The following is a 27788-nucleotide window of genomic DNA, read 5'->3' as shown; positions in this document are numbered from 1 at the left end:
AGTGGACACAAGGACAAAAGTTGTTTCCATTTTAAAGAGAGGCTCATGATGTCTATGTGGTAAGAGTGCATTTGACCTAGGGGAAAAACTTTCACAAACTAATGATAATTTCTGGAGATTAGGGAGATAGCTCAATTGGAAAAGTGCTTACCCTGCAGTCATGAGGGCCTGAGTTTGATTGCCCAAAACCCACATTTAAAAATGTATGGGTGCACTCCTGTAATCTTAGCAGAGATTGGGTAAGAAGAGACAGAAGGATCTCGGGGCTAAATGGGTAGACAGCCAAACTGATTCCACAAGCTCCAGATTCAGTGAGCAACTGTCTCAAAAATTAAGTTGGAGGGCCAGAGAGTTGGCTCAGTAGGTAAAGGTACTTGCAACAAAGCCTGATGACTTGAGTTCAATATCTAGGACCCACATAGTAGAAGGAAAGAACCACAAGTTGTCCTCTGACTTCCGCATACATACTATGTCACACACACACACACACACACACACACACGCACGCACGCGCGCACGCACGCACGCGCACACACACACACACACACACACACACACACACAATTACTTTGTGTTTTGTTTTTTGAGACAGGGTTTCCCTGTAGCCCCAGCTGGGCTGAAACTCACTACGTACAGCAGGCTAGCCTTGATCTCACAGATATTTGACTACCTCAGCCTCCTGAATGCTGAGTGCTGGGATTAAAGGTGCGTACCACCACATCCAGCCACACACACACAGTTTTAAAAAAATGGTGAAAAACAGTTTGAAGAAGACATCAAATGTTGATCTTAAACCTTCACATGCATGTGCACACATCCATATATGCACAAATGCACACATGCACACAGAATCATATTTCCTACCAAATTTTTCTTTTTCCCTTATTATCAACAAAAGTTTCCTCTTTTCTCTCATTTTGTCACTGTTTCAGAGTCTCTCAGCTTCCCCTTCTGTTCTCCCACTGTTTGTACTTTTATTTACCAATTTAGCATCTGTGTTATGAGGATGATATGTGACTTGCTTGGATTTGTTATTTATTTTTTTTCAGACACAAGTGATGTACAAATGGATAGAGCCGAAAATCTGCAGGGAGGATCTCACAGATGCTATCAGGCTGCCCCCTTCTGGAGAGAAGAAGGATTGCCCACCTTGTAACCCAGGATTTTATAACAATGGATCTTCCTCTTGCCATCCCTGCCCTCCTGGGACATTTTCAGATGGAACAAAGGGTAGGATATCTATCACGAATTGAACCTTTAGGAAAATAATCTTGATAGACTTATGATCTTATTCTGAAATGGTTTCTGGAAGTCTTTAGATGACAGTTTTCTTATTGAGGCTGAAGAAGGGTTGAGAAGTACATTAATAGAATTGTGAGACCATGGTGACTTAGGAGAATTGTTTTATTGCCATTTTTATGACCTTCTCTTTAAAAAGTATTTTTATTTATCTTTAAAAAATTTCCCTCTGTTAATGGGATAAATATTGACAATAAAATTTTACTATATATGTGTTTAAGGATAATCATTCCTTTTCCTGTGTGTGTGTGTGTGTGTGTGTGTGTGTGTGTGTGTGTGTAGGCACATAGTACAAAGCAATATGTGAACAAAACACCAAATACGTACATATGCATCTGCACTATGTCCAGAAAAAAATTCCAGATTGCTTTTGAAAAGGTTATTTATTTGTAAGGAACTTGATGTGACATCTCTCCCTCCTACTTCCCTCTTTGTTGATTATAGTTTGAGGTGCTTGGAACAAGAGAAGCTATCCAGATGCAGTTTAATTCTAACTGTTTACTCATCTCCTGTAGAATGCAGGCCATGTCCAGCAGGAACTGAGCCAGCACTTGGGTTTGAATATAAATGGTGGAATGTCCTTCCTGGCAACATGAAAACTTCCTGCTTCAATGTTGGGAATTCCAAATGTGACGGAATGAATGGTGAGTTTAGAGTCTGCCTTCTCATTTGTTTTGTCTGCACAGATACTATTTGTTTCCACACTTACTAGATATGATTATGAGAACTTTTATTCTTATTTGGCTGTGTGTCCATTCTCCAGCCCTTACATAAAAATCAGGCAAATAGTCAGATGACTTTTCTAAAACTAAACTACAGTAGTTCTCCCTTCTATGGCTTCATGTCCTAAGACCATCTGAAAATATCAAATAGAAACTTTCAGAAATAAATACTTTAAAAGTTTTAAATGGTGTACCCTTGGAAGTAGCTGATAAAATCTCATGTCATTTTATTCTGCCCCCGCCCCCCACACCAGGATGTGAATTATCCCTTTGGCTGTATCTGCTTCCTGTCCATTAGTGACTTGGTAGTCATCTTGGTTTTCAGACCTACTGTTCAGGTTTCACAGTGCCTATGTTCAAACAACTCTCTTAATAATAATCTCAAACCACAAGAAACATGCCAAAGAGAATCCATAAAGTCCCCCTCTCCTCTTCTCCCCTCCTCCCTTCCACCCTGTCACCTGAAAATGTGAAAGTTCTCAATTTAGTAAGGAGAGAGCATAAATTGTATGCTGAAGTTGGCAAGAACTGTGGTAAGAAAAAAAGCTTTTAACTGTTAAATTGTACAGACAGAGCAGTGCTTCTGTGCTAGCTTTGTTACCACACCTGAAATCTCAGACATTCCCATGGCAGAATGTGATAAGTTCTATGACATAGAGGCATTAAATAGTAGGGCTTGGTGGGGTCTTAGAACTAATTTCCTGAGGAGAGATGTGTGTGTGTGTGTGTGTGTGTGTGTGTGTGTGTGTGTGTTAATTTACTAGTACAGATTATCTGGAGCTTTTACTTGATAGTATAGAAGAGAGTCTAACTCTCTCAGCAGTATTTAGTTAGTTACTTGCCTATGAATTTACTTATAGGCAATATTTTAAATTTATGCTAATTCAGAATCATTCGATTACTTTTAAAAGTATAAAGTTCTGCTCTGGTATCTTGTGACATTGAAATAGCAATCAGTAAAGTTAAAAAAAATACACAGAAAGTGGTATATGTTTTTGTGACTAAGTGACTCAGTGGCAGCCTTGTGAGCCAGCCTGGGAGAGCCAGAGGCAGCAGCCAGCCAATGCATCGTGTCCGCCAAGGACAACGTGGGCCAGGGATATATGGAGAGGCTTCAAACTAAACTGGATGAACCTTTGGGATGCTGAGACAGGGAAGATACTCTGGGAAGGACTAGAAGACCTGTCTGTCCCTGGTGAGGAGCATGAAGCCCACGTGCCCAAGAAAATCCTCAAGTGCAAGACAGTGTCTTGAGAATTGAGCTTTTCTTCAGGAGAGCAAATGGAAAAATTCCATCTGGAACAAAAAGTTTACTTCAAAGGCCAATGCCTAGAAGAGTGGTTCTTCAAGTTTGGCTTCACCTTCATAGCATCACGCAATGGCCTATGAAGGCCTTTTGGCCTGTCAGGGCTTTCTTTGTCCAGGGATGTTCCTGCTGCACTCTGCCTGGCCTGGGTGGCTCTCTGAAACATCAGAGGAAGAACTGATGACCCCTTCACTCTTGCATCTTTTGTGTGTCTAAAGCCAGCACCAGGTGAATGACATTGCCAAGATTGGCTACAAGTTTAAGATGGCCCTGGCCTGCTTTGGCCACTTTTGAAACTTTTCTCTGCAGGGGTTTTCTAGGAGTAGAAAACCCCAGCATTTTCCTTACACAAGTTGGAGGCTTAGCTGGGTGTGGTCTTGCTCTGAAGGTACATTGTTTGATTGAAAATCTCTAGGCCTCTTCTTAATCACATTAAATTCTTTATCAAAGGGATCCTCTCTTTTAGCATGTGCCTTGGCCCCAACATTAATCTTCCTAGTGCTCTTTTTCAATCACTGTGTGTTCTGCATTTCTTTCTGCCCCATTTGCTCCTTTTCACTGTGGATCTGCATAATAGCCACCATTAATAGCTATGCCATCATCTCTACATTAAGCTGCTTTGAAATAGCCCCTGCCAAAGAAATTAGTTAATTGCTTTTCAACTTAGCCTCAGGTAAGCTCTTAGGCTGTGGGCAGACAGCAGCCAAACCCTTTGCTAAAATAGCCCAGTTGCTGTTTAAGTCCTTATTTCTCAAGTAAACTCTTCCTCTTATAAGTTCCTTTGGTCATGGTGTTTCTATCACAGCAACAGAAAAGTGACTAATACACAAGGCATTCTGTATTTTTTAATCAGGACAAACAAAACAGTTGAGAGAAAGTGGTTAATTCGTAACTGGGCAATATTTAAACATGGGAAATGTTGGTCTCTACTCGCAAGCGTAGGGATCCTCTCCACACAATCCACTTCCTACTTTCTTTTCTTTGACCTTCTCTCATATTCTGTCCTTGTTTATGGCAATAAGAAGAGGTGTTGCAGGGCTGGAGAGTTGGATCAGTGGTTAAGATCACTGACTGCTCTTGAAGAGGACCTGGGTTCAATTCTCAGCACCCACATGTCAGCTATGAACCATCCTTAACTCCAGTTCCAGGGGAATCCGAAGCCCTCTTCTGACCTCTGCGACATTGCACAACACAGGTGGACTCACGTACATGCAGGCAATACACTCGTACACATAAAATAAAAATAATAAATAAAATATTTAAAAAAAAGAAGAGGTGTTTTTAGAGATTCCTTTATCTTAGCATAGACTTGTTTTCTGTGGGGGTATCTTGGTCCCTCTTTACCCTTATCACAAGTCTACTGTCTAAACCTAAATTCTTTCCCTGTTATCTATACTATCTTCCTACTGGGCCTCATGGTTTCATGGTTATTCAACTCTTAGCATTAGGAGTTGAAAACTGCTTCCTCTGTTTCAGTGACAGGAGCCTTTAGATTGCAAAGTTATCAACATTTCTCTTATAAATAGATGACTATATATTATTTTTGTGACTAGTTTGCTTGGTATGTATTCAGCATGTTACCTTTCTATAAACCGTTGATTATTGTATTTAAAAAATTGGCAGCCACCAACCTAGAACCGATAGAACCATTTATTATATCTCTTGAAGTAGCCGATAACAACATTTTCCTTTGGAGACATATTAATTCTAAGGTTTTGCCCTATCTAATCAAGCTTGCTTGATGTGTTGTGGACATGTCTCCTTTACTTATCTTAAAGTGGTTATCTTGGTTTATGGTATTTGTTGTTTCTATGCCAGGGACAGACCTCATGCAACTTCCTGTGCACAGACCTATCATCTACTTCATACTGTTAGACACTTGCTAACATGTGCCTGTCTCATATTTTTTCTCCTCAGGGAGAGAGATTATCTCCTATCCCATGCATGCATAGTTATTGGTACTCAGTAAAAGTTAATGAATGCATAATGGATTAGGTTATGGAACAACAACACAGCAAACTGAAAAAGAACTCCAGACTCCAAATCTTCATTAAGTAATTTGAAGTTTGACTTTTTTCTAATGTTTGTCAGCAGAATGTGATTTTGCATTTCAATGGAAATGGATAGAGACTCAACTAGTTCAGCTGAAAAGTTATGCTTCATTAAGAAAACTTCTCACTTCTCACATTAAATAACATTTATGCAAAATATATAGTCACAGTGTCTTTATTGATGCCTAGAAGTTTACCTTTACATCCAGTCTACAATAGTTATTTTAAAATAGGGGATTTTTGACTGGGCATGGTGGCTAGCCTGGTCTGCATAGAGAATTCCAGGCCAACTGGGGCAACAGGGAGCCCCTGTCTCAAAAATAAAATAAAATGAAGTCGAGGATCCTTTTTGTAGTACTTCTAACTTTTAATGAAAATACTTGTTTGCCTTTTTATTGTTACCTTATTTTACAATACCTTTTTGTAATTCACTGATGACATTTTTACTGGTAGAATGTTCTTTTGTCATTTTCAGGTTGGGAGGTAGCTGGAGATCATATCCAGAGTGGAGCTGGAGGTTCTGATAATGATTATCTGATCTTAAACTTGCATATTCCAGGATTTAGGTGAGGGAAACCAGTTCTGATTCCTTTTTTAAAGAATCTTCATGCAGTTACAGAAGTATGGGAAGTAGGATGGACCCTAAATGTGTTCTGTTGCCAAGTAAATAACAGTATGTTAGAGAGTAACGTATGATATTTAGAAATAGTCATGGAATCAGTGGCTGAGAAACTGTAAATGCTACTTATATGTTTTTTAGATAAAGCTGAAAAGTTTTTAACAGCATTATACACAAAGCTTTAATAACCATAATTTTTTGACACTAAATCACGAGGACTTAAGTAGTGTGCAGGCATACTTTTGCTGTTTATATATCTGTTATTTTCTTAATTCTGTTTGTAAAGTAATAACTTATAGTTATTCTCTTTTTGCTTTAACCCCCTATACTGAGGTTTCCCAGTAGGAGTCTGTTCCTTGCTTTAGGAGTATCATGGCATTCACAGCAGGAGAATCAAGTATATCACCATGGCATAGAGCAGGGGTGTGGACATGCACAGATGAGTGAGGAAGGAGCTGAGCTTCCCGGGGAAGCAGGAAATTAGGGGAAAAGAGAGAAAAGCACGATTTTCAGCTTAATACGAAATGTGGTTTAATTTTATTTCAAATCATATTCAGAATGTACTATTGATATTGAAATTTTGATCTGTCGTGTAGACCACCAATGTCTATGACTGGAGCCACGGGTTCCGAACTAGGAAGAATAACATTTGTCTTTGAGACTCTCTGTTCAGCTGACTGTGTTCTGTACTTCATGGTGGTAAGTGGAAAAACGATGATCTGAAGGCAAATTTCAAAGCTGATCATTCTCTTTCAAGTGTGAGTTTACTTTGAAAGTTAGGTTAAGAACCATTTTCTTGCCTGTCTTAGAGCTTTCTGAAGACATTTTTAAATGTCTAAGGAAATCACTAAGAATTGTGCAATAAGGCTCACCATGTGTTCATTCTTTGTGGTACGGGGTCCCATGTGGCTGATAGAGACTACATTAATTTGTAAAAGAATTATTTCATAAAATATCAAACCTGCAAATGAAAAGCTTTCCCTAATAACTAAATGTTCAGCAATTTAAAATATCAGACAGGGTAGGAAATAATGGGTGAAGGTAGATACACTGGGAAGAAAGAAAACTTGTTTATTTAAAATGCTTAGACAAAAGAATTTACAATGCTCATGTCAAAAGTTTGCCCAGTTATTTTTAGGTATGATTTGAATTTCAATTCCTGAGAAAAGTAAGAATTCAAAGTTGATCAAGATCTTATATGGGTTATAGAAGACTGTTGGCTGAAATTTTAAAATTTTATTTAAATAGTGACTTTGTAGTATTGTTTGGTTTATTTTGTGTTTGCTTCTCCTGAACTTTTAGTCTAGTAAACAAAGATGTCTATGATACCCAAGGTGTGAAGATGTATGAACATTTTTAAAAATTTATTTGTATTTTTATTTTATGCATATGAGTGCTGTATCTGCATGTATGTAAATGTACCCATGTCATGCAGCACCCTTGGAGGACACAAGAGGGCACTGAATCCCCTGGAATTGGAATTATAGACAGTTGTTAGCAGCTATGTTGGTTCTGGGATTCAAATTCGGGTCCTCCATAAGAGCACCCAGTGCTCTTAACCTCCGAGCCATCATTCCAGCCCCTATAATCATTTTATTTGTGAATGCTGGCAGCTGAAAAATAGGTTATTTTGTTCATGGTCATTTGTACTTCTTTTGAGAACCATGGTTGGAAGATTTGCTTTTGATGTTTAATATTTAAAGTTCTTTATATATTCTAGTTATTAATTCCCTATCTGATGTAGAGCTTGTATAGATTTTTCTTCCATTCTGTAGGCTGTCTCTCTGCAGATAATTTCCTTTACCATGCAGAAAAATTTTAATTTCATGAAGTCCTGTTTGTTAATTCTTGGAGCTATTTCCTGTGCTAATGGAGTTCAGAAAGTTCTTATAAGATACTTATATCTTGAGGTATATGTCCTAGAAGTTTTAGCATTTCAGATTAAGGTCATTGATCCATTTTGAACTGTTTTTGAGCTGGGTAAGAGTTACAGATGCATCTTCATTCTTCCACAGATGGAAATCCATTCATGCACACTATCTGTTCAGCAGGCTGTTTTTTTCCAGTGTATGTTCTTGACACATTTGTCAAACAATTATGTGGCGATAGTTGTGGGGTCTCCACATATCTGCTTGTACTGTCTTTGTCACTGTGGCTTTGTATTATAATTTGAAGTCAGGTATCATGATACTTCCAGAAGTGTTTTTTCTGCTCAGGATTGCTTTGGATATTAATGATCTTTTGTATCTCCATTTGAATTTTTGGATTGTTTTTTTTTTCTAGATCTATGTAGAGTGTCATCTGAATTTTGATGAAGATTGCATTGAATTTGTATATTAATTTTGATAGTCAAGCCTTTTTTCATAATATTAACTTTCCTAACCCAGGAGCATAGAAGATCATTCTATCATCTAGCATTTTTCTTTATTTCTTTTTTTCAGTGACTTGAAATTTTCATCGTCAAGAATTTCACTTCCTTGATTAGGTATATTCCTAATATTATTTTGAATGGAATTATTTTTCCTAATTTCTTTCTCAGTAAGTTCATTATTGGTATATAGGAAAATTATTGATTTTTGTATGTTGTTCTTGTATCATGAAACTTTATGTGAAGTGTTTATTAACTCTAAGGAATTTCTGGTATAAACTGAAGGGTCTTTTAAGTATAGAATTATGTTATCTGCAAAAAGGGACAATTTGACATCTCCTTTTCCAATTTTTATCGCTTTTGTACATTGATCCTGTGTTATTGCTCTAGATAAGACTTTGAGCACTATACTGACTGAGAGTAAAAAGAATAGGCACCCTTGTCTCAGTCCAGAGTTTAGAGGAAATTGTCTCAGTTTTTCTGTCTAGTATAATATTGGCTTATCATATATAGCATTTTTATTTTGTGGACTGTTCCTTCTGTTCCTAAGTTCTCCAGGACATTTTTCATGAAGGCACACTGAATTTTGAAACATGCTTTTTCTGCATCTATTGAGATGATCATGTGATTTCTGTCCTTAAGATAATGTCATGTGTTATGTTTATCTGTTTGCATGTGCTCAACCAAACTTGCATCCCTCAGATGAAGCCCATGTGGTTATGATGTAAGATCTTCATATATTTTGGATTCAGTTTGCATGTATTTTGTTGAGAATTTTTGCATTTATGTTTGTCCAGGAAATCTGTCTGTAGTTTCCTTTGTGTGTGTGTGTCTTTATCTAGTTTTGATAATAGGCTAATACTGAATTCATAGAATAAATTCGGTAGATTTTCTTCCCTTTCTATTTTATGAATTGTTTGAGAGGTGTTAGCATTAGATTTTCCTGAAAAGTTTAATAGAATTCAACAGTGTATTTATCTGTCATGGACTTTTCTTTGTGGGAGACTTTTAATTATAGCTTCAATCCCCTTGCATATAATGTCTGTTGCTATTTTTATATATTGTGTCTTTAATTTTGGTAGGTGATAATGCATTTAGAAATTAGTCCATTTTTCTAGGTTTTCCAACTTTTTGGAATATAAGTTTTCAAAATGTTCTCTAACGATCTTCTGGGTTTCATTAGGGTCTTTGGTACCAACTCCCTTGTCTCTCATTTTATGAACTTGAGTCTTCTCTCTTTTGTTTGTTTGACAATCTTGGTAATATTTTCAAACTTCTTACTCCATGTTTGACTGATTCTATAAATTGTTATTTTGGTCTCTACCTCATTAATTTCTTTGAGCAGAAACTTTAAAAAAGTTCTAATTTAATTTTTTGAGAATTTCATATATAAGTACTCTACATAATTTTCATCTTTCCCTCTCCCCTTCTAACTCCTCCCACCCCCCTCTCCTTTTTAATTTCTTCACCTCTTCTTTAATTATTATTGCTTCATACACATACATATACACACAGCACACACATATAAAACCTACTGAGTCCATTTAGTGATGCTAATATGTAAATGTGTTTAGGGCTGATTACTTGGGACTGGATCTTATCCCTGGAGACAACTGATTGTCTCTTTCTGAGAAGCCACTGATTTGAGCAATGATTTTTTTTTTTCTAATGGGCATGCCTTTATTCATCCAGGGCAGGGACAGAAGTAGGTCTTTCATTATTTTTACATTGTTAATTTTGTACTGTTTAATTTTATAACTAAATAACAATTTATAGTATCCAAATCATTTAATCTAACTTGATTTAATAGTCAAGTACCATAATGGGTGGACAGAAGAAGAGAGAAGGCTAAGATAATGCTTTGTTGAAAAGTAAAGATTTTTTTCCCTTCATTGAGAACCTTACACACACACTAAAGCAAAGCAGAGAGGAAACTGTCTACAGTCCAAACACCCAGAGCAGAAGTTTCAGCATTAGGGAGCTTGTGCCTGCTTTTTTTCTGAATTTATGTTACTGATTTGCAAATGTTTATGGGTATATGGTATTTAACATAAATGGCAACTTTCCATGCATTTATTAATTATTTGTAGACCTTACTTAAGTGGCTGCATAATATTGCATTAAGCACATGACATACTAAAGGCATTAGATTGTTTTGGAGCACTGATTCTTAAAATACAGTCCCTGGGCTAGCAGCACCAGCATCATTTGGTGCTGTGCTGGAAATGCAAATTTTGGGGCCCAATCCTAATCTTACTGAATACAGAACTTTGTGGATGGGACATAGCAATATACATTTTAGCAAACCTTGAGAGTAGCTCTGGTGCATGTTAAAGTCTGGGAATTAGTGGCCTACAGCTGTACCTCATGCTCCCTTAGCATGGTATTACTATGGTTTTCCTAGCCTCTGCTAGCATATATACTTTGTCTATGCCCATGGAACTTTTTTTCTCCCTGAATTTGTTGTGTATGTGGGACACTCTGCCTTTTGCATTTCCATGCTATAACATCTAAGCTAGCACATTCTCCCACTTAGTCTTTTGACTGGTAACTCCCATTTGTACTTGAAGGGCAGCTCAAACCTCACTTTTGGGGGGAAGCTTTCTTTTATTTCTTTCTGTTTTTTCTTCTGGTCTTTTTGAGACAGGGTCTCCCTGTAGCCCCAGCTGACCTGGAACTCACTACAGAGACCAAGCTGGCCTCGAAGTCACAGAGATCCACCAGTCTCTGCCTCCCAAGTGTTGGGATTAAAGGCATGCACCACCACAAAACATTCTCTGACTTGAGATTTCTTTCAAAATTTGTTGATAACCTGTTTATGCAGGCTTACAGGGACTTTTGAGAGTTGTACAATTATGAAATATAGTGTGCAGCAGAGAAAGTCATGGATCCTATATGGCTTTCTCCAAACAAAAGCACTTTTTTTGGTAATGGATACACATTTTTATTAATACCAAGTTTATGCTTTATTTGCAAATATTTCCCCACTGTTTTAGGATATTAATAGGAAAAGTACCAATGTGGTAGAATCATGGGGAGGAACCAAAGAAAAGCAAGCATATACCCACATCATCTTCAAGAATGCAACATTTACATTTACATGGGCATTCCAGAGAACAAATCAAGGCCAAGATGTAAGTTCCAACCATTTTATTATTTTTTCCCTGTGTTTTATTTTGTATAATCTCTACTTAGGGCACACTGGCCTCTACTGGGAACACTTAAGAGCTCTATACAGGATCACATGGTCTTATGAGCTCTGCAAAAGCATTGTATACTCTGTATAAGTCAGTGTGAGCTCTGTTGAGATCATCATGAACTGTATTCGAGTGAGATGTTCTCCATGCAAATGCATACAGGGCATATAAATCTGTAAAGGAGCACCACAAACTTTTTATAAGTGTGCTGTGACCTCTGAACTTGCATTGTGAGCTCCATACAGGGCATTATGAGCTCTATACAAGGAAACATGAGGTAAGTGTATGAAAATACTACATCCATTCAGAGCATTCTAACCTGTACATAGGATGCTATGAATTCTGTACAGGAAATGATGAACTGTAAAGGTAAATGAGATATGCACAGAGCATTATGCCTCCTATATAAGGCAGTATGATATCATAGTTTTATTTCTTTAAAAACTCAAATATGAGGCTCCTCTGTGGAGGTATATACAAGCTATCACTCAAATTGGAGGAAAATTTTTTGTTGTTGTTGCAGTCCATCACCCTGTTATGTACTGTATTTCTATAAAATGATAATTTTTCATTTTTTGATAGCAAGAGTATATGAAATGAATGGAATGACAATAAATCTATGACTTATTTTCATCTTTGAGAAAATACAATTACTGAAACTTTAGAGAAAATTCAGTTCTTCCATTATTAAAAACTTGTCTTTAAAGCTTTTTGTTTATAACTTTATTCTTCTTCATTCAACCCATCTAATATTTGTCTAAAATCCACTAACTGGTGCAGTTTTGTTTTTTTCATTATGATAGTTAGTGTCTCCTTTTATAGAATGTATATATAGGAGTACATCATTAATAGAAACAGAGTAATTTTCTTTCTTTCATTTTCATTGCTGGAGTAGAACTAATCCTCCTCTAAGTAACTTCTACTTTGTATTTCAATAGTAGACCTATTATTTATTTATTTATTATTTTTGGAGTGTGTGTGTGTTTGTGTGTATGTATGTGTGGTATATTCATGTTTGTGCATGTGTATGTATACATATGTGGTGTAGGCACCATGTGCATATGTGCACGTGTGTGTGTTTGTGTATGTGTATAGGCAGAAGTCAACACTGTGTGTCTTCTATCACTATCCACATTATTTTTTGTCAGAGTGTCTCACAGAACCTAGAGCTATGTACTAAGTGCTTTGGGGGTGAGCAGCACAGAGTCAACACATGGACACCGAGAGTCGGGTGGAAGCAGGCACTAGGCGAGGTGCTGCAGACTCATTTATTGCTGGGAAGGGCAGGCCTTATATATCTCTCACCCTGCCCCCAGTGTCCCATAAGCTGGTGTGTCGCTCCCTGATAGATCCCCTCATCCAGGCCACTTGCGTCATCAGTCTCTAGGTCCGGAGCAGATTATAGGTTGGCTCTTTTGCGGAAGTGCAGCCTGTGCTTTCAAGGCGGAAGCTGTGCTTCCTAGTGCGGCCTGTGCTTAGGTCTGGCTCTTCACCTCCTACACTTTGACTAAACTGACAAGCCAGAGAACCCCAGGATCACTTGTCTCTGTGCTACCCCTGCCCAGTCCCTCAGCCCTGGGGCTACAGGCCTGCAGTACCACACTGACTTTTATGTGAGTGCTGGAGAGCTGAACTCAGGTCCTAATGCTTGCACTCAGGTCCTGATGCAGCAAGAACTTTACAACTGAGCCATCTTCCAGCTCCAAGCCTGTTATTGTTTGTGAATTTACACAGATGTGACCTTATCAAGGTGAGAACAAGATGAAGTGCATTTTTTCTTTTTAGATTTTTAGTGGGAGCCCAGTCCCCACACTTTACTTGACTTCAACTGTTCTTCAGGAGGATTCATATTATAATTATGTGAGGATGAGCACATGATAAAATCTACCTCCTCCTTATCTTCCTTTCATGTGTGCCCAGAAGAAAAGAATTAAGTAATTAGGTGTAGCACAGTGTGAACAAACCAGAGCCTTAATGGACCCATTGTCATAACAGTGGAAAATGTGGCAAGATTCAGGATCTTGCTTCCTGTTTGACATATCTTTGTTAGAAATCAGAATATGTTGTTTAGGGGAAGGACTAGGAAAGAAAAGGAAGACTCAGAGAAGTGGTCTGAGTCTATCAATATTATTATGGAGTGTTTGAATGAGATGAGGTTCTTGTTTCTCAAGATATTCTGCCTTGCCATATTGCCAACATCCTAATGTATCATTAGATTTAAAATATGTTTAAATGAACAAAAATGGGAGGTGAAGTTATGCTGCAGTTCTTCCAGATGCAGTCTATAAGTGTGCTATGCCAGTTATGACATATATCTAATTTCAACTGTGGCAAAACATCTAGAATTCCATTACTGTGGAAATCAGCTCCTAACTCCTTGACTACTGCGTGTGTGTGTGTGTGTGTGTGTGTGTGTGTGTGTGTGTTTTAGAAAGAACCAAATGGGAGTGACATTAATCCATTGTCAATTCGAAGCTTTTAGGCTGGAATAGTCTGTTTAATTATTTTGGTAAAGTCAACATAAACCTTATTGTAACAATAACCTTATTGTACAGCTGAGCTCCACAGCAGATGTCATTTCTCTCTGATCTCTTTCTAGAACAGACGTTTCATCAATGATGTGGTGAAAATTTATTCTATCACAGCCACTAATGCAGTTGATGGGGTGGCTTCTTCATGTCGTGCCTGTGCCCTTGGTTCCGAACAGTCAGGCTCGTCATGTGTTCCCTGCCCCCCAGGTCACTATATTGAGAAGGAAACCAACCAGTGCAAGGAGTGCCCAGCTGACACGTACCTGTCCATCCATCAGGTCTACGGGAAGGAGGCTTGCATTCCCTGTGGGCCTGGAAGTAAAAACACTCAGGTAAGTGGATCTGCATTGCAGTTATCCCCAAAGCCAGTCATAGAGAAACTCAAGGATTTCCCCTTACTGTTTCTCTATGAGATATGGAGTTGTTGCTTACTCTGGAAGAAAGCTTTTTAATTCTCTTTCTTATTTTTCCTTTTTTGAGACTAAGTGAGCATTCAGTATGTGCCATGAAAGTGCTAGCTACTAGCGACATAAAATATGAGGAAAACTGCTTAAATAAGAATGTTTTCCAAAAGTATTAAAAGTAATTTCTTGTGCACTGTCAAGAGACAGCAAGTAAACTGCTTTTATAAGCTGGGTATGGGCATTTTATGGAAAGCAGCAAGTATGTCTTACAATATTTTAAGTGTGAAAAGTAATACTACATGATGGATGAAGGAGAAAAAGTTTTATCGTCTGCACAAACTAGCCTCGCAGGAAATTTTTACTATTTCTTAAGAATGCCATCCCATAATAAATTTGAGAAGATTTCACTGATTAGAGAAAAATCATGACTTAGGGCTGGAGAGATGGCTCAGTGGTTAAAGTTCGGTTCCTAGCACCCACACAGCAGCTAACAACTGTCTGTAACTCCAGTTCAGGGGATCCAATGCCCTCTTCTGACCTCTGTGGGCATTGTACAACATTGATGCATATACATGCATGCACATAAAATAGAAATACTAAAAATAAAATGTTAAAAAATTATGACTTTCCCAAACTTTCTTAGAGAAGTCTACAGGTTGGAAATCCTCTATATTAATGTTATAAAATATAACTAAGCAAAAATTACTGAGAAATTTATACTTAGAACTTTTTTCATAGCAGTTAATACCTTCTTTCATGCAATATTGTTTGTTTCTTCATCTTTCAGGACCACTCAGTTTGCTACAGTGATTGCTTTTTCTACCATGAAAAAGAAAATCAGAGTTTACATTATGACTTCAGCAACCTCAGTAGTGTGGGCTCATTATTGAATGGCCCCAGCTTCACCTCCAAAGGAACAAAATACTTCCATTTCTTCAATATCAGTTTATGTGGGCATGAGGTGAGATCTGGCTATCAGGGTGAGATGGAGCTGTAATCCAGTTCCAAGGTGTGTTTTGTGTTTAATAACCAGCAATATCTCTATGAGAATTAACAGCTGATGTTAGGAATGGAGCTTTCTTTAAACCCTCTGTTGCTTTCTGCCATGTTGACAGCTTTTTCTACCAGGGCATCCTCACCTGGTTCTTAGTCAAGAAGATAATCCAATCATATGAACTCCAAGTCTTAGAGCAATGGCTTGAGTGCATTGAGTCCCTCCCTCCCTTCTGCCTTCCTTCCCTTAAAAGTGGGAAGGGATACAAGTAGTAAAGCTTACAGATCTCACCATTTAAAAAATTTAGGCAGGCAGTTATGGTTGAAAATCTTTATTGTTGCTTACTGTATTAGTTAAAATTTCTTGAGATAGAAAATAATACACACATATGAGAGGGATTTATTAGAGGAGTGGATGCATATAATTATGGGGTCCCTGTAAGCCAGACACCCTATTGGGATACCAGTAACATGGCTCAGCCCAAGTCCAAAAGTCCTAGAACAGAAAGAAGCTGGAGACTGAGAACCTGGGGGCTGTTGGTACAAGTCCTGGAGTCCCAGTGTCAGAGATCCTGAAGTTCTAATGGCCCTGGCAGGAGAGTATGCCAGACTCTGGAAGGAAAAGGAAGTCTTTCTTCTGCCTATTTGTTCTATCTGGATCCAGCCAGTTGAATGGTGCCTGCGTATATTGAAGGCAAATCTTGTTATTGTTGTTATTGTTGAAGTTTTATTAGAAAATTAGAAAAGTTACAAAACAAGTATAAGTATTTACCAAGAACAATAATGGTATTATTTCATTCACCATATCCAAGAAATCGTGTCCTGTCATGTCCTGACCTGACTTTACAGGTGGCGATCTAACATACTCACTAGGCTGGTTGGTCATTCGTTCCACTCAACAAATGAATGCAGATTAAACAACTTTATATGAGAGAGAAAATGTGAAGCAATGAATGAGATTAATTCCATTTTCTACTGTATTATTCTGTTTTCTGTCTATATTACTGCCGTCTTTTCTGCCTTCTCTGGTCTTTAAGTCTTCATTCTCTCTCTGTTTCTCTTTTATTTCCTTTTGAGGGAAGTTTGATGTGTAGCACATTATGGCCTAGAACTCAGTATGCAGTCCAGGCTAGCCTCAAACTCATGGCAGTCCTCTTGCCTCAGTCTCCTGAGTCCTGGGATTATAGGCATGAACCATTCCCAACTTCCTTTTTATTCTCATTTGTTTTCTTTTAGCCTCTGTTCTTTTTTCTTTCTTTCCCGAGCACTTCTTCTCAGCTAGTTCCATTATTTTTGGCATTAACAATTTTGTTGAAACTGTAAAAATATATTGCCCCCTGTATTGTGATGAGAAGGCTTGGTGGAGGGAGAAAAATTTTATAAATTAGAAATGCAAGTTGCATTAAGAAAGAGAAATATTTATGCTTCATGCCTAATAGTACATACTCTAAGGTAAATGAAATAGCTTTCCCACTTTTTAGAATTTCTTTGTAGAAATTAGGGAGCAAGCTATAGTTCTTTGTAGTGGGTCTACAGTATATTTAAACATATTATATAAATACAGCTAACATATAACTAACTCTCTTGAGTGGAAAAGTTAACCTCTTGTGTTCTCTCAGATTTATTTTGTAGGCAGATATGCATCATTGCATCTAAGAGTAGGTAACTTGCAATGATCAACTATTAGAGTTCAGATGTCCTAGGCTATGTAGCAATGTGGCTTTGGCCCCTCTTCAGATTTCACATCACCTTTCTGCCACACTTATGAAGGAGACGGGAAAGCGAGTTTTTTTCCTTAGAATCCAAACCTTCATCAGCAGTTTGCGGTTTCTCTGTTTGCCTTTTTAAACTATGAAGTGAACATTTCTTAGGTGACTTTTATTGCCTGGAGTTATATGACTTTCATTCAAAACAAATGATGTCTGTAGTGAGAGGATCAGTGTAAGGGGATAACTGCAGTGACTCCCAGCTCTGGTTAAACATTGGAGTTGCCTTGAGACTGATGCCTGAGTGTCACCCCAGAGCAATTATATCAGGATCTCTGTGCTGAGGAGAAAGCCCATTCTAATAGAGTGAGAAGCTCACTTGAGATTTAGGTTAAACACTGGCCCCCCATAAGCCTTTTATCTGTGATTTTGCTTTCCTAGGGAAGAAAGATGGCTCTCTGTACCAACAATATATCAGACTTTACAGTAAAGGAAATGGTGACAGGGTCAGATGATTACACAAATTTGATTGGAGCATTTGTATGCCAGTCAACTATTATTCCTTCTGAAAGTAAGGGCTTCCGAGCAGCCTTGTCATCCCAGTCTATCATTCTGGCAGATACTTTTTTAGGTAAGTTTCCTTTTAGGTAAGCATGTATTTATTTTAATATTATGGTAACAATACATTGCCATTGTATTATTGTTTAGCATAGATTATTAAGACCTGCAAGTTATTCTGTATTGCCATTTTGAAAATGGTTAAAGAGCCCACAAGAGTGGGATTTGTTGGTCAATCTCAGTACAAGAAGATTCTGAAAGTGTGTATCTATGTTCTAGTTTGTTTCTTCATTGCTGTGACAAAATATTCTGACCAATGGCAACTTGGGGAGGAAAGGGCTTATTCAGCTTACATCTCCTGCATCATAGTTCATCAGGGAGCCTAAGGTAGGAACTCAGGGCAGGAACCAGGAAGCAGAAGCTGGAGCAAAGGCCATGGAGGAATGCTGCTTACTGGCTTGCTCCCCTGGCCCCTGCTCAGCCTGCTTTCTTATGCAACACAGGCCCACCTGCCCAGGGATGGCATCCACAGGGGGCTGGGCCCTCCCACATCACTCAACAATCAAGAAGATGCCCCACAGACATGGCCACAGGCCAGTCCTATGGAGGAAATTTCTCAGTTGAGGTTCCCTCAAGCCAGGCATGTCAAGTTCACACTAAAGCTATCCAGCACAATCTACTTACATGTGATGTAGTTTTCTGAAGAATATGTGCCATTATTCAGATTCTTTAGGAGTTTAAGGGTAAAATAGTTTAAGGAATGCAAACAGGACTGAGAGATGGCTTTGTGTACATTGCTTGCCACACAAGCATGAGGATCTGAGATCAGATACCCAGCACCATTGTAAAAGCTGGGTGTGGAAGTACACGCTGTGACCCCAGTGTTAGCAGAGACAGGTAGATCCCTGAGGTTTGCTCGACAGCTAGTCCAGCTGGGTTCACTGAGAGACCCTGTTTCAAAAAACAAAATAGAGAAAAAAGGATACCTGAAGTTAGTCTCTGGCCTCTACATGCATGCACATGGATGAACATACCCACACGGATGCACACCCTCCCCAACAATAAAAAATTCTTTATAAGAAAGAAAGTAAAAAGCAAAGTAAGAATAGCAAGCACACACAATCTAAATTTAGGCCATAGTGTATAATACCGTGTTTCATTGCCTATTCTTATGCCAAAAGTAAGCTGATAGCAAAGGTGAGGAACTGTTCTTATATGTTCCTTCTGTCTGAGGTCCTGACAGACAGGAAAATTTTAAGAGGAATTCAGTTCCCTGGTGATTCTTAGGAATCATGTTCATTGGAACTGCTGGAAGGGGGTTAGGAACCTGTGGTTTTAACAAGCCCCTTTGGTGACTGGTGATTTGGACGTGCTGCCCGATTTGAGAACGTCGTTGCAGACTCCAAATGAACTGAACTTCAAATTTCAGCACCAAGGTCAGTTACCAGATTTGCACACTATTTTAGAAGCAAAGCATACTATTACTGCCAGAGTTTCAGTTCCATCACTATTTTACCTAAAAGATACAGTGGAGGATTCAGGGGGGAGCCTCACTTTTCTGCTTAAGCAAATTTTGGGATTTGTTTCTGGAAAATATTAGGGCTCTCCGCCCCCTTTTTTCTCAGGGGATGGGGTGATGTGTAGCATGGCTTCACTGTATAGCTCAGGCTGTCTTGAGTTTAAAAGATTTTCCCTCAGGCTGTAGAGTAGCTTGCACACACAACGGAATTAGCTTGTCACATATTTTTTATTTGTGACATGAACATTTCTATACTGAATGTGAGCCTGTCTTGATTGCCAAAACTCAGCAGAAGATAATAATTTTAATAGGAATAAATTTTTGAAATATTAGAACCAGAAGGTTAGAAACTACCTAAATCACTGTGTGAATCTTACAGATTCTAGAAAAAATGACCAGAGTGGTGAAATGACTTAAGCTAAATTACAAAGTTAGGCATTAGAATCTTTTATTCTGGAGACATTGAAAAGTTTATTTTTATCAGAAATGTCTTAATTTAACATAATGTTTCTGGTAGAATGACAGTTGTCAAAATAAAGCTTTTTTTACTGAGATATACAGAGGCTAAATAAATCTACTTTTCTCATATTGCTTAATAGTTTCCTTTCCAATGTCATTTAGGAGTCACAGTTGAAACTACCTTGCAAAACATTAATATCAAAGAAGATATGTTCTCAGTTTCACCAAGCCAAATACCAGATGTTCATTTCTTTTATAAGTAAGTAAAGATACTTCCTGTGACTACTTTTTAAATAAAAAAACTCGTATATAAATCTGTGGATTGTCCCCTATTTTGAATTGAATTTTTGTCCATTTCATATAATACATGTTAATCATATTTAGACTCCCCTCCCCTATCTGCACCCCCATACCCCCCCACCAGATTTCATGCATTTTGTCATATATGTTAAGGCCTATATGTCAAGTTTGTGTCCCTGGATGTCCCATCCACTGGAATCTGGTCAACCTACCTAGCATCACTCCCTTAAAGAAGATCAACATTTCTCATTCTGGATTATAAATTCCTACTGCAAGAAAGAGGTGCAGTGTCACTTCGGGTTGCTTTTTGGGGAAGCTTGTACTTAATAAGTAAATGAAATTTGGACATTACACTAATTAGTAAAAGTAAGAAACATGGAATGTTTTGAGAGTCATATAATTTCTGTCATATACATATATTCTTTGAAATTAGGCAATTATAGGACTTTAGTTCATTGCTAAGCAGTAATTATTCATACATCAAAACATCTTCCTAAGTAGAAATGACCCCTCCTTCCTTTGAAAAGGTTTTATTATAATTGTGCTAAAAATTATAGCAATTTTATTAAATGCCTTGATAATAGCTCATCATTGCACCTTGGGAGATTGTCAACTTTCAAAGTCAGTAAGCTGAATTTATGTTAAATTCCAAATTATTAAATTTTAACACATTTTTTTCTTTTCATTTGTTCATGGAGCATGAGAGCCATTCTGTATATGATGTTTTGTCTTTTTTAATCTGTATGAAGTCTGTAGTATATCTGATCTTTGACAGAGTACTTGCTTTATAACAGGTCTTCCACAACTACAACATCTTGTATTAATGGCCGATCAACTGCTGTGAAAATGAGGTGTAATCCTACGAAACCTGGTGCAGGTGTGATTTCAGTCCCCAGGTATTCTTTTTTCCCCCTATGGGATTATTGTACATTTGAACTTATTCTTAGATGCAAAAACACCTGGACTTTACTCTTAAAAACATATTCTTTATGGAAATAAAGCATAAAGAGAACAAAAGAATCAGTGCGTTTGTTGTAGGGATATGCCAGGGCACACTTACTAGGAGTCAATCTCGTCTACTCCCAGCCTTCCTAATGACATCATTTTGTCCCTTTTGCTTCCAGCGTCTTTCTGGAAAATGATTTAGGTAATAAAAAATTACAATGTTTGCATTTCTGTACTTATTCTCACTATTTGCTCTCAGTTTCCTTGAGAACTGGGTAGGAACTTTCCTGGTTCCTAGTACTAGATCAGCAATTAACTAGACTAAGTAATGCTACTTCCCTTTGAGTCATGACTCCTTTCTCTGTTAGGGGATGGGGCCAATGTAGAAACTGTTAAGAATCCATTTTTAAGCTCAGGTTTCAGAGAAACTGTAACAGAATCATCAGCAAGAAGTGGCCTGTAGAACATCATTGACCTGATTGACACTGAGGTACCAGCTCTCTATGGTCTATATTTTATGGATCCAGTTCGTTTTTGGTGAGAATACGAAAACAGCAATTTCCTGGCCTCCCAAAATGATTAATTTAGATGTTTTATTTTATTATTTTTAAATTTTATGTTTATGAGTGTATTGCCTGCATGTAAATAAGTGTACCCATGTCATACAGTGCCCATGGAAGTCAGAAAAGGGTGTCAGATTCCCCTAGAACTGGAGATACAGAAGGTTGTTAGCCACCATGTGGGTGCTGGGAACCAAACCCAGGTCCTCTGCAAGAGCAGCCAGTGCTCTTAATTGCTGAGCCATCTCTCTAGCCCCAGACAACTATTAATTTAAATATAATTTACTTTCATGCCATGAGGGACACTTAGGTATCCCATTATTTCCACAGACATTTGTCGTTTAGTATGTAAATGTTTCAACTCTTGTTAGGGTTAACCTAAGGATCATAGTTTGATTAGCATTCAAAACTATGTTTTTAATTTCTTTGTAATTCTACAATTAATGTGAGAAGTTTTAAACTCTCCTGCTTATGTTACATTTGGATTAGAAAATGCTGGTCTAAACCTTACACTGTTATGTGTTCTGACAACAATGGTGATACAATATTTCCTATTTATTTCGGGGAGAGAGGCACAGAGCATTTGCTTTTCACCAACTGCATCTTTAGTTTAGAGATCTCTACCGGTGAACTGTTCATTTCACTTGCTCAAGGTGAGAAGAGAGAAGAATGTGATGAGAGGCACACAGAGGAACAGGCAGCAGTTAGAGGAACAGGGAGAAGTGGATACTTTTGAGCTTCAGAGAACCCCGCTACTCCTCTCCCTGCCAGGGTCCACACAGCAATCTGATCTTTATGGGAAGATGTGTGCAAAGCTTACAGAAACAGAAATGTGTCTTTCATCATGATATTCTGAGTTCAAGTGCTCATTCTTCTTACTGCCACTCTCCTGAAGTCCTTTTCCAGACTTTTCAACTAACCTCTTTGGGCCTGACCTTTAGAGTCCACCTGGATGGCTCCTAAAGCCTCATCCAGTCTCTGCAGGATAATTCAAGCAGATGTTATCCTAAAGATCAGGTCTGACCTGCAGGAAATAATCATCTTCTGACTCTTCCAGGGTGAATTTTGATGCTTTAGCATAAATAAAACATACCCTCATGGGGTTAAAGGATGGCATCTGGAAGTCAAGTTTTCTCTCATGAAGAGAAAAAAATACCAAGTTTCTCTTTTGACCTCTGGCAATCTTTGCCACTTAGAGAACCTAACTGTCTTTCCCAGGGTTTCTCGGATCACCTGAAGCAGAATATCTTAGGATATCTATTTTAAAAATTGATTTATAAAATGTACAGAATATTAGAATATTGAGAATGGGACTATTTCTAAAAATATAAGCAACTGTGAAGCATATTAAAGTTGAGTGGCCATTTGCATTAACTAACATGTTACAGATTTCGCTTATTCTATTTTCCAAAAACATATTTTCTATTTAATATTTTGCAGCTTGGTTTTCTGAAAAGCTAATTATAATGTAGGATTAATGGCAGAGTCCTTCAGATCTTTATCTTGATAAAAGTGTATTTGTAGTTGTGATGCTCACTGAGGTATACATACAGTTGCTCTAGGGAGCTGCTGAGCCCCATAGTCTCTAAATGCTGACCTTCAGTTTTCTTTTAAATCAATTTCTTATCAGGACACAAGGGGGAGCTCAAGGATCAGAACAGGAAAAACAACAGCTTGCCCTCAAATGATGAGCTTCTCTCCCTCTCCCTCTTTCTTTCTTTCTTTCTTTCTTTCTTTCTTTCTTTCTTTCTTTCTTGTTGTAGGGATGAATAAAGATTTCCTATTAATAGGAAATTAATAGCCAAGTTTCTCAGGCTACTTGTGAAGAAGACTTATTTTGCTTTGGGTGGTGGTGGGAAGCCTTAAAATCTCCAAGGAAAAGAGATGTTAACCAGACACTTGGTCCTGAGATGCCTGTTGATGATCAAGAAATCTCTCCTTGAGTGAGAGCTTGGCAGTCTGTCACATCAGGAATCCTTCTTCTTAGTCAACTAAGCAAAAGTAACTTTAATAGTAATAATGCCAACTGGGTCTCAGTCTTTGTGGTCAGGAAAATTGTCAAAAGACCCTCAGCCCTTGGAAAAATGAAAATGTCTGAATAGAGAGAAAAGGGAAGTATATGTTCTTGTGTCATAGGTGAACTTGAGAGGAAGCAGAAAATTATCTGGGATGCCTACTCATCTGCAAGTAGAATCCTCAACCTGTCTGTGTGACCTGGCAAATGTATGTGGTTTCTGATTCCACAAAATGCCGGGAGGTATGAGGCATTGTAGATGAAAACTTAACAGTGTGATGCCTCTAGAAGATGAAATCTCACAGTTGCAGAAGACTTTTCAGAATTTTTTTCTAATCAAGTTTGCTCCTTGGGCACAGACTAAATTACTTTCACAAGAGATTGATACTATTCCTAAGTAGATCTAAATAGATGAGCCCATAACCTGGCCTCTTGAACTTCAAGTTAGGAGCATAGGTAGATATGGAACTGAGGTCTCCTTTCATTAGCAATAATGTATACTTAAGTATTATTTCTGAAAATGATGCTTTCAAAAAGAAATTTGAGTTAAAAAGATTATGTAAACTCCTTGTTAAAAGCTGGAAGAGGGAACCATTTTACTCTGATAATAGGTTTCTTGTAATGTCTGTGAGATCCTTGAGTTAAACTTACTTGCTTCATCTAGGAGGAAGCATTGAGGCCCAGAGATTGTATAGCTATCAAGCACCACAGTAAGGATGAAATGATCTTCTGATGCCTTTTGTTCTTCCATGGCATCATGCCTTTTCATTTTGGCATTTCTTGCTATCCTCCTGCAATTCCTCATGAGCAAACATTTGCCAAGAAGCACATTAGGCAAAGAGGCAAGCAGAACATTTATGCCAGGTAACAGCTCAGCAGATCTACAAGTTGCTGGTACGTTCTCTTAACTGAGTTGTCTTTCCTCAAATACTCATAATATTATGAGTTCAAGTAAAGGCATCATCTTCATCTCTCACTCTTTCTTGCCTCCCAGTTTATGAATATGTTTAGTTTCATAGACTGTTTATCAGTCAGTCTAAAATTGTTTGTTAAAACCTCTTTAAAAATCCAAATTCATTTCATTCATTCACCACTGTGGCCTCTGAGGATATTGTGTCGCACAAAAGGGATGATTCCCAGTTCTATCCTGATAATATTCAAGGGTTGAATACTCCAAGGGTTTATACTACAGGCTCAAATGCAGTCTTTATATCAAAATTATCAGGTTTATTGGCCTCTAATGCAGTATTTGGTTGAGACATTGGAGAAGAACTATTAATGCTGAAAAGTCTATTCATTTTAAATTAAGAGCTAGAACAAAACTAAATGGGTTCCTTATCTTATTCCTCTGAACCTTCACAGCCAGATAATAGATATCTAAATCTCTGTAAGAGTAATTAAATGAGTAAGAGAACTCAAACGCTTAAGACCAAAAACATTCTTAGAACAAAAATGTATACAGGCATGTAAAAACTTTATGAACATTCATGAAAACAGCTGAAAATCACTATGATCAAGAAATGGAAAATCTTTAGTATAGAATGGCTCAAATTGCACAATTTGGACATAAATGAGTAATCTAAAGCTAATGGGATTACATCACATAACAAAGTTTTAAGATCAATTTTATTTTTAAAAATATTTTATTATTTTTATTTTATGTGTATGAGTATATTGCCTGCATGTATGTGAGTGCACCTGTGTCGTGCAATGCCATGGAGGTCAGAAGATGGTGTTGGATTCCCCTGGAACTAGAGTTAAGGGATGGTTCATAGCCACCATGTGGGTGCTGGGACTCGAACCCGGGTCCTCTGCAAGAGCAGTCAGTGCTCCCAATTGCTGAGCCATCTCTCCAGCCCCTTAAGATCAATTTTGAAATAGGGGTAAAAAAAAACTGATTCTTTTTCTCACAGAAAAAAATAAAATGTATAGATAAAAGGACAGGGGAGTGAGTTGAGTTTTTCCAGATCCTCATCAGATACTGACTTTTGATAATTAACCTAAGATGCACTCTTTGGAAATGGGAGTACTTGCAAGATGTTGATATGCTTTTCTATCCAGGGATCTAAAAACTGTGATTAAAAAATTCAACTTAATTGACTAAGTCTGGCAGTTTGTGTTCCTCAAGCCCATATGCCAAAGCACCATCACAATGCCAAAGCCAAACTGAGGGTATTAGCAAGCAGTGGCTTTGAGAGGTGATTAGGTCATGGTGCTTTAACAATATGTGTGAGATTAGTGTTCTTGTAAAGGTGCCCCAAAGAGCTAGCTAGTCCCTTTGCCAGTAAGGATACACGCCCAAATAGCACCATTTATGAAACAGAGCAGGCAAGCCCTCACTTAACACCTAAGCCCTGGCCCCTTGATTTGGCCTTCCCAGTCTCTATAAATGTAAGAAATAAATTTTCATTATATTCAAGTTAGTGAGTTTTGCTATAGTAGATTAAATAGTCTTAAGACATAGTCATAGAGATTCATACCTTTCCAAACAAAATTGATGTTTTATGGATCCAACACAAGAGGACCTTCTGCCAATGACCAAGCATCCTCAGCAGAGAAAGGCTGTTTCCAGAGAGCCACAGCTGAGGGGAGTCAGCAGCAGCAGGTGGAATGACAGTCCGAACACCTTGACATGGAGGAGTCCATGAAACCCACAGTAAATCCCCATTAAAAGCATCTCAACAATGATACCAGTGCCCTGGCCCCACATGATAAATGTTCGAGGACAAGACAGTATCTTTTCCTCTAGCTTCCTGAAACTAATTCGAGAAAAGTCAGAAAGATACTGATGATATAGATAATTTGGATGCTGAATGAAGTTTTGGTGAAACAAATGTACACTGGCTTACAAACCATGCTACAATTAGTAATGGATTATTTAGTCATCAGAAAAGATTCTGATCCCTGAATGCATATTGATCAAGTAAATCTATTTTAGGAAAGATGATTCACTTGAAAGATGATACTGGTAACTCATTGATCTGTTTAATTATTCCCCAAGAGATGTATCCCATTTTAAAACTGAATACCCAAGTTCCTAAGCACAGATCCCCTTGAATTCCTGCATACCACCAGCATCATCCCAACTCATAGGCAACATCAAACACCAAGGAAGTAAACTATAAAGTCTGTCCCTTCTTCATTAAAAAATCCAAATCGAGATCCATCTGATTGTCTTTGGAGTTGGTCTTTTATTCATCTAGAATTGACAGCCCACCTGGCAATTCTGTAGAAGTCTAGCCCTGTGTGTCCCAGCTGCTCACCAACTTTCACAGTCTTATCATTTGTGCACTGATTCTGTGTTGATCAAATAACCCAGGGGGTATGAAAGAAGTACAGCTTGTGGCACCTGCTTTCCAGCTGGAAGGAGGTAGGTGCGGATGGTGGCACAGGTAATCAAAGGGAAAAGAATTTCAGGTATTTGGCAGTAAAGTGCTCATCTATTTTTCTGTTTGTTTTTTTTATTCTCTTTGTAAAATAAAGTGTTTTTTTCTTGTACTTTTTTTTCTATTTTCATTCTATAAATGAAGAGCTATTCCATAAATAAGAGCTATTGAAATTATTACTATTTCATATCTATGAGTTGTAGAAATTCATAGCATACTTTTTTCAAACACAATTTATCCAAGATATGATGATATTTTATGGATCTAACACAAGAAGACCATCTGTCTATGACCAGGCATCTTCAGCAGAGATAGGTTGTTTATGGAAAACCAAAGCCGAGGGAGTCATCAGCCCCAAGTCACATGACAGTCTGAGTACCAAGACATGTTTTGCTTTATCCAAACTCTGAAATTCAAGTTTATAATAAAGAATCAAGATTGGATGCCTCAAATAGTAAAACATGGGGTAAAAGAATTAAGAAATCAGTTCTGAACGACATTTAACCAAAGAGTATTTTTTTTAAAAAGTGAGGTTTACCGAGGATAGGCATTTTAGTGTTTTGATGCTTAATGATAAACTTATAAACTTCACCAGTGTCTTGATTTTTTATTTTCATTTTTTGCTGCTGTTTCTGTACTGCCAATTCCCTAGAACGTAACCCTTGTTAATGGTCCTCTGTATTTTTGTAGTGCTTTAAACGTCCCACAATTGTTGTCTCAGTTTATTCATTCTACCTAGTGAAGAAGTAGAGCAGAGCTTCAAATTGGAAAGGTTGAAAGCATGAGGCAGAGGGAGGAGGAGTCGAGTCATTTATGGAAGTCATTTTAAGTCCAGTTAGAATTACAACCTG

At 37.9% G+C, this 27788-nt stretch overlaps 1 protein-coding gene across 2 annotated transcripts in view; it reads left to right on the top strand.

Moving 5' to 3' along the window:
* Kiaa1324l (KIAA1324 like) overlaps positions 1–27788 on the top strand; it is a 189148-nt gene that overhangs the window by 129616 nt on the left and 31744 nt on the right. Inside the window, exons 9-18 of one of the 2 annotated variants that reach the window (XR_003847682.1) lie at positions 1050–1230; positions 1815–1943; positions 5854–5944; positions 6594–6696; positions 11362–11499; positions 14167–14425; positions 15285–15458; positions 17638–17827; positions 19895–19991; positions 20827–20928. Coding sequence is in view for 1 of the 2 variants with exons in the window: in XM_008822474.1 (XP_008820696.1) it covers positions 1050–1230; positions 1815–1943; positions 5854–5944; positions 6594–6696; positions 11362–11499; positions 14162–14425; positions 15285–15458; positions 17638–17827; positions 19895–19991; positions 20827–20928 (1469 nt within the window). In the remaining variant the exon portion in view is untranslated. Of the gene's footprint in view, positions 1–1049; positions 1231–1814; positions 1944–5853; positions 5945–6593; positions 6697–11361; positions 11500–14161; positions 14426–15284; positions 15459–17637; positions 17828–19894; positions 19992–20826; positions 20929–27788 lie in introns of both variants that reach the window. The other variant, XM_008822474.1, reaches the window with a different exon arrangement.

Source organism: Nannospalax galili, unplaced genomic scaffold, assembly GCF_000622305.1.
Source record: "Nannospalax galili isolate Female #2095 unplaced genomic scaffold, S.galili_v1.0 scaffold85, whole genome shotgun sequence".
NCBI lineage: Eukaryota > Metazoa > Chordata > Mammalia > Rodentia > Spalacidae > Nannospalax > Nannospalax galili.
Note: the sequence above shows the minus strand (reverse complement) of the source record. Positions and strands in the feature narration are given on the sequence as shown.